The sequence below is a fragment of the Myotis brandtii genome, unplaced genomic scaffold (assembly GCF_000412655.1).
Source record: "Myotis brandtii unplaced genomic scaffold, ASM41265v1 scaffold394, whole genome shotgun sequence".
NCBI lineage: Eukaryota > Metazoa > Chordata > Mammalia > Chiroptera > Vespertilionidae > Myotis > Myotis brandtii.
This window is the reverse complement of record NW_005365111.1, coordinates 691,663-699,836: the sequence shown is the minus strand read 5'-3', so window position 1 is coordinate 699,836 and position 8,174 is coordinate 691,663. Positions and strand designations below refer to the sequence as shown.

Here is an 8,174-nt window from a genome sequence, read left to right as displayed (position 1 = left end):
AATATAGTCAATAATATTATAATAACTATGTATGGTGCCAGATGGGTATGACATTTACCAGAGTACATAAATGTCTAATCTCTATGTTGTACACCTGAAACTAATATATTGTATGCCAACTACACTTTAAAATATTTTAAAAATTTAGTCATCCGCATTAATATCTTTTCACTGAGCTTGCCCTGAGAGTTAAAGTAGAAAATAGCCCCTTTTATTGCATCTACCACCAGATACCCTCTAGTTCTTCAGTAGTCTGGTAGTTTCTTGAAATGGTTGCAAGAATAGTCTCAATACATGTGAATGTCTGAAGCTACTATAATTCTGTAAGTAAACACAGATCTTTAAAATTACAGAAGCTTCTAGAACGTGCCATGATTAATATTTCAGATGTTTTCAGTGTTCAGAATTAATTTTGCCATCAACCAAATTCTGAAAGAGGCGAAGGTAATCTGAATTGCACCATCTATTCCAAGCCCCTATAATCCCCAACCTGGCAGCCATTCTCTAGGCTTTTATCCTATGTTTCATTTCCAAAGTTTCATAAACTCACCTCAGCAATTACCTAATTCCTAATAAAATTGCACTTAAAATTGATTAATTTCTCCCAGAGTTGATGATAGGGAAATAAGCTAGATTCCCAATTTAAGTACAAGTGGAGACAGCTGTAAAGCTGAAATGTGGAACCCCATAGACAGTTGGAATGCACATTTGGGGGCTATTTCTTGAGGTTGTGTTTATTGGTTATTTCTACAAATTTGGTTAATCCCTCTGATTATAAAGGGGAAAATATGACTGAGCATATTTCCAAAATAGTGATCCTTTTGATTACTGCAAATATCCTCCAAAATACTTATCCATTTATAGAGTGGCATGCTATTTTTAGTTTACATAGAAAAGACCTTCTGAATTCATGAAAGTTCACACTTGAATACTTCTTTAGTATGAAACAAATATATTTGTATACCCAAATATAAACTGACATGCCTTTGATGCTATTTTTACTCTATTTTGGGCAGAAATCATCTGATGCTGTCCTTAAGGAAGGAACATAAATCCTCAAGATGGGAGGCAACAGCACAAACAGTACAGGAGCAAAGTGCACTGATCTTCAAATGCCATTTCAGTACACTCTCTATGCAACCACCTACATCCTCATATTCATCCCTGGTCTTCTGGTTAACAGTGCAGCCTTGTGGGTTCTGTGCCGCTTCATCAGCAAGAAAAATAAAGCCATCATTTTCATGATCAACCTCTCTGTGGCTGACCTTGCTCATGTGCTCTCCTTACCCCTCCGGATTTACTACTACATCAGCCACCACTGGCCTTTCCAGAAGACCCTTTGCCTGCTGTGCTTCTACCTGAAATATCTCAACATGTACGCCAGCATTTGCTTCCTGACCTGCATCAGCCTTCAGAGATGCTTCTTTCTCCTGAAGCCCTTCAGGGCCAGAGATTGGAAGCGTAGGTATGATGTGGGCATCAGTGCTGTCATCTGGGTCATCGTGGGCACTGCCTGTTTGCCACTTCCAATTCTGAGAGGTACTGACTTAGCCAACAATACTGAATCCTGTTTTGCTGATTTAGGGCTTCAACACATTAGCATGGCTTCTTCCATTGGCATGGTAACTGTAGCTGAACTTGGAGGATTTATATTACCTGCTATGATTATTACTTATTGTACATGGAAAACAAGAAAATCTTTACGGGAATTCCAAGTCTCTCCTCAGAATACCAAAGAGAGAAAAAAAGCTTTGTGGATGGTCCTGATGTGTGCAGTGGTATTCATTGTGTGCTTTGCCCCTTACCACCTCAACTTCCCACTTTTTATGATGATGAAGCAACATATCTTTTCAAACTGCTACTTTATCAAGAGTATTCTATGTTTCCACATAATTTCCTTGTGTCTTGCAAATCTGAATTGCTGTCTTAATCCAGTTGTATATTATTTTATGACCTCAGAATTTCGTGATAGATTTTCAGAACATGGCCTGGTTTTTCAGTCATGTGTGAGATGCAATGACAGTGTTTAGGAGATTCATCACAAGAAGGGAGATCTTCAAATTATCTTCCTCGAATTTTTGGATGATTCCAAGACAACATAATCAAACAATTAGCAAGGATGATCTATATGCTCTGTCAGTTTAGCTATGTCACCTTGAATATTTTTTTCTAAAATGATATTGTTGACTGCCTTAACAAAACATGGCCCCCTTTCCTTTATTCTCAAAATTACTCTTTTGAAGGAGCTACTCATGCCTATATGTTCTGTCTAAATGGAAACAAATTTTTCTATGGAGCACATGAGAAAACATTTTTCTTTACAGAAAGTAATACGCAACCAAATGAATTGCCCAACTGTTCCTCAGCAATGGGTGTAGTCTTTTCACCTTCTCCTACAAAAAACAAACAAGAAAAAAACAAAACACACACACACAACAAAATGTAAATTGAAAATAGGTAGATATAGGTGAATTTTGAAATGTTTCAAAATGTACATGAAAGCAATATGATCCTAGCTTTTTTTTTTAAGAAAATAACACACTACTTAAGCAATATAAGCTAAAATGGACAGGTTTATATTAATAGAAGTTATGATAATTGATACTTTTATAATTTAAAATATCTATGAGACTTTTACATTTTCCTCTTGGAGAAAGAAACAATTCAGATACATCCCAAATATCTCAAAAATATCAAGACTTTCACACAGAGCACATACACCTTAAACACAAAATAAACTTGTGTTCTAACATATTACACAAAGTTCAGAGTTTCAGGGTTTGCAATGAAAGTTTTTTGCTTGAGTATGTGTGATGTGATGCATGCTTTTATATATTGGCACTCATTCAGACAACATTTTGTTTAATTTGTTCATTAAAATCAATTGTGCCACGGTCTGCCTAGATTAATTCACTTAAGTACCACCTTAGTCAAAATGTTGCTTGATAGATTTAAAAAATGAAGATACACACATGCATATAGTTTTTCAAATGGACCTCTTTCCTTACAGGTAAAGGTATGTGTAAAGAAAACAATGGTGCATCAAATCTTACTGTAAATGGAAAATTGTTTTTTTAATTATTACTGTGGTGAAATTATTTTGTAATACAAATCACTCCCATTGGAAATTTTGAAACTTAAAATTTTATATATCAGTTTTTATTAAAATAGTATTTTAAAAAGCAGTGGTTACTTTTATAAAATTACACTCATGCAACGAATAACAATGTTTCAGTCAATGATGGACCACATATACTAGTATGATGGTGATCCCTAAGATTATAATGAGGTTGAAAAATTCTTATTTGCCTAGTAATATTGTAGCCATCATAATGTCATAGTGCAATGCACATTAGTCATATGTTTTTTGTAATGCTGTTGTAAACAAACCTATGTGCTACCAGTTATATAAAAGCATGGAACATACAATTCTATACAGTGCATAATACTTGATAATGATGATAAATGATTATGTTACTAGTTTATATATTCACCATAGTATTTTTTTAATATTAATTTAGAGTGTACCATTTCTACTTATGAAAAAAGTGTTTGCTATAAAACAATATTTTGTGTTATGCAGGCAGCAGGCTTATAAATCTCATGTTTACCATGTCTCTTGATTGCATTATTTTTTCTTGTGCTTCATTTAATCATGCGTTTTTCTGTGTTGTTGTTTTTGTTGTGTTGTAACATGCTATATATGCTTATAGCCTAGGGGCAATAGGCTATACCACATAGCTTAGGTGTGTAGTAGGCTCGATCATCTAGGTTTGTATAAGTGTATTCTATGATGTTCACACAATGACAAAATTGCCTAATGATGCATTTCTCAGCATATTTTCTTATCTTTATATAATTGGAAATGTATAAAATGTTTTATCTGTGTCATTTTTTTGTAAATAGTGATTGCTTATCTAAACAAAAACAGATAACATTTACCACAGGGGGGTTAAAAAAAACAGAGGAAAACTCAAGTTCTATGAAATAATTTAAGGATGTGCATTTTAGACAGTTGTGTCCTATAGCAATGATTGAGTATCTCTTTTTTAGTCCCTAAACATTTAAAACCCCATTTTAGGTGGAAATTGTTCTAAATTATATTATTTCCTACCCACTTAAGCAGTTTGTTTTATATAAAAGGACATGGTGTATGAAATAAGTATTCATCCAGATTCAGAGCACCAGGATCTAGTTTCAGGTCTGCCACTGATGAGCTATATTACTTTGAGTAAGTTACTTATCTTTGGTTTTCTTTTCTTTTTTTTAAACCTGTTCATAAGGGAGCTACACTAGATGATCTTAATTTGAGACATACTTTTCAGAATGTGCTTTCTAAACTCTAAAGCACTTTATAAATGATTGTTTTTGCTATTATTAGTATTAACATTGTTGCTAACATTTAATGTAATATTAATGTAACATTTAATGTAATATTTTCAGTATGACTGAGGGTCATTATTATAAACATTAGTTATTTTACTGTACACATTTGGTTCTCTCAGGGCTATTGAAATCTGTAGTATTGCTTGTCCCTATACTAAATTGGCCCTATGAATTTTTGGTTCTTATACATTTGATTTTATAAGAGCTTCTTTCTCCACTATCCTATATAATCTTATATAATAAAAGCCTAATATGCTAAGTATCTGATCATCCAGTTGGCCGTTCAACCAATCAAAGCGTAATCTATACTAATAAAAGGGTAATATGCGAATTAGACCAAACATCTTCTGGACAACCTTCTGGACATCCTTCCGGACAAAGCCATAGTGGCGGGGGCCGAGGCAGAGGTTGTTAGGCAGGATCAGATTGGCAGGGGAGGGCAGTTAGGGGCAATCAGGCCAGCAGGGGAGAGCAATTAGGGGGATCAGGCCAGCAGGAGAGAGCAGTTAGGATGATCAGGCAAGCAGTGGTGCCAGATTGGAGAGGGTGCAGGCTGGGCTTAGGGACCTCCGTCCCCCCATGCATGAATTTCATGCACTGGGCCTCTAGTATGCTAATAATATGCTAAGGTCACTCAACCTCCCACCATGATGTGCACTGACCACTAGGGGGCAGATGCTCTGACCAGCAGGTTAGGTTGCTGCTCTGGTCCAGCAGATCAGGACTGAGCGAGAAGGGCTGTACATGCCCTGGAGCCCTCCCACGGTCCCTCCCCAGCTGGCCAACCTCTCGCATCCCTCCCCAGCCCCAATTGTGCACCGGTGAGGTCCCTCGGCCTGGCCTGCACCCTCTTGCAATCCGGGACCCCTTGGGGGATGCCAGAGAGCCAGTTTTGGCCCGATCCCACAAGCCAGGCCGAGGGACCCCACTGGTACAGGGATTTGTACACCGGCCCTCTAGTTTTAGGTTATTTGCCCATACTTGTCATTGTCAGTGGGACTCTCTAATAAATTCCTTGTAATTTTAATTAGTACTTTCTATTATTTTATGGCTTTAAAAATACAGTAATTAAGCTAGTTATAACAGAGTTTAAATTGAACAAAAATGAGTAAAAGCCTGTTTATTTTATTTTACTTGGAAATGGTGTGCATGGAAAAGGGAAAATCTCCTATGGAACAAAGTGTATGGGTTTTAGTTAATGGAATTTATGACATCTGTTTTGACTATGCAGGAGTATCTTTATTTTGTTTCCTTCCTGATTCTGTCAGCTGTGTTTGGATACCTAAGGCTGTCAGATATTTGAGTTCCAGTTTACTGAGGTGTGACTAGCTGTTTATGACAACAAAAATTTCTTGGAATATAATTATCACATATACATTTCTACATAATTAAATATATGTATATATGTATATGTAAAGTTTCTATACATATAAATTTCCAAAATCAGTACTTGTTTCTCTTATGGAGGTTTTATATTTTCAACATTTGTCTTAATAAAATATCTCTTCACTTGGCCATTGTGCCCTCTATCTTTAAGGCCACTTGCTAGAAATTTCCTATGTCTTTGAAGTTCTATATGAGATACATTAATTCTTTTTTTTTAAGTTGGCCTATTGTTCTCATGAGTAATAAAATGTTTCCAAAATACTTGGAGAAGCACAGAAAACAGACTGGCATACTAACTCTCTTGAAGTTACCAAAATTCGCCGAATAGCTCCAATTTACTCCTACTGCTATCAGAGGGGTGGAGGTGCTACATGCAGTCACCTTGATCTAGCATTTCTGAGGCAAGGCAAATATTCAACTGCTTCTCTCTACTCCCTATTAGCCAAAATATTGGAGTGCAGGAGCTCTAAGAATGGCAACCTTGAGTATGCAACTGTAAATGATTGATAATAATTAAATTGACTTGGGTTTTAGTACTATTTCTGCCCTTTCTTAAGTGTATGCTCTTCAGCAAAACATTTTACCATTCTGAAGCTCTTTCCTCATGTGAAGTATAGTGATAATCATCTCTACCCTTTCTGCTTCACAACTCTTGTAAAAAATTCAATAAGGTATACAGATGAGAATTATTTTTAAACTATACTTATTACTTAAACATAAGGAACAAAAATTAATACTGAGAAGAGTCATGGAAGTGAGGTAAAGTGTCCACCACAACCCACAACAACACAGTGAACATCATTAAAGATTTTTAACAACCTATTAACATAGGAAACATGAAGATTTGAAATAGTTCCCAGGGTTAAGGCAATACTGGCTGAGTTCCTGAAGGGTAAGAGAATGAGCCATTTAACTTGTCCCCCACCATGAGTTAGTTAGGCCCAGCATTTCAGAGAAGAGAGTTGGGATTAGGGTTAAGGTTATCTGAAGAAATCAAATACCAGAAATTGACAATAAACTTAGGGAAACAATGACAACAGAATAGGGCACAATCAGTGTCTCCTATGAATACCAGTAAATTCTGTAGCTGGAAGGCAAGGTCTCCAGAACATTGGAAAAGAATGAATTTTTTAAAAAAATCTTTATTGTTGAAAATATTACATATGTCCACATTTTCCCCTCATTGACTCCTTCTAGGCAGTCTCCACTCCCCACCCCAGGCATTCACCAACCTATTTTCTGTGTCCATGGGTTATGCATATATGCATACAAGTTCTTTGGTTGATCACTTCCCACCCACCCCATGTTCCCTCTGAGATTTGACAGTGTTCAATGCTTCTACTAGTATGTCTCTGGATATATTTTGTTCATCAGTTTATTTTGTTCATTAGATTCCACATATGAGTGAGATTATGTGATACTTATATTTATCTGACTGGCTTATTTAATTTAGGATCTTAGCATAATAATCTCCAGGTCTATCCATCTGGTCTCAAAGGAAAGGAATTTTTTTTTACTGCTGCATAGTATTGCATGGTGTAAATGTACTGCAGCTTTTTTTATCCACTAATCTGCTGATGGGCAGTTGGGCTGTTTCCAGATCTTAGCTATTGCAAATTGTGCTGCTGTGAACGTAGGGGTGCATACATTCTTTCTGATTGATATTTTGGCTTTCTTAAGATATATTCCTAGAAGTGGGATCACTGGGACAAATGGCAGCTCCATATTTAATTTTTCAAATAAATTACATACTGTTTTCCATAATGGCTGCACCAATCTGCATTCCCACCAGCAGTGTACAAGGGTTCCCTTTTCTCCACAACCTGGCCAGCACTTTTCATTTATAGATTTGTTGATGGTAGTTATACTGACAGAAGTGAGGTGGTACTCCATTGTCATTTTAATTTGCATCTCTCTGATGATTAATAACTTTGAACATTTTTTCATATACCTCTTCGTCATCTGTATGTCCACTTTCGAGAAGTGTTTATTTAGGTCCTTTGCCCATTTTTTAATTGGATTGTTTGTCTTCCTTTTGTTAAGTTGTATGAGTTTCCTACATATTTTGGAGATTAACCTCTTATTGGATATATCATTGCCAAATATGTTCTCCCATACAGTGGGCTCCCTTTTCATTTTTTTGACGGTTTCTTTTTGCTGTGCAGAAGCTCTTCATTTTTATGCAATCTTATTTATTTTCTCCTTAGTTTTTCTTGCCCTACGACATACATCCACAAATATATTGCTGCAAGAGATTTTGCTGCCTATGATTACTTCTAGATTTTTTTTATGGTTTCACAACTACATTTAAGTCTTTTACCCCTTTTGAGTTTATTCCTTTTTTATCTTTATTGTTGAGAGTATTACCGATATTCCTTTTTTCCCCCTCATTGCCCCCTCCA

At 36.0% G+C, this 8,174-nt stretch overlaps 1 protein-coding gene across 1 annotated transcript; it reads left to right on the top strand.

The window, feature by feature from the left end:
- Positions 1–1,061: 1,061 nt before the first annotated feature.
- On the top strand, positions 1,062–2,418 carry LOC102251146 (putative P2Y purinoceptor 10). Its single transcript, XM_014545028.1, has one exon. The coding sequence runs from the start codon at positions 1,062–1,064 to the stop codon at positions 2,028–2,030; it is 969 nt and encodes a 322-aa protein (XP_014400514.1). The 3' UTR covers positions 2,031–2,418.
- The last annotated feature ends 5,756 nt before the right edge of the window (positions 2,419–8,174 follow it).

Bases quoted from the DNA above. Each gene is read 5' to 3' on its own strand.
- LOC102251146 (XM_014545028.1), top strand. From the start codon at position 1,062: ATGGGAGGCAACAGCACAAACAGTACAGGAGCAAAGTGCACTGATCTT.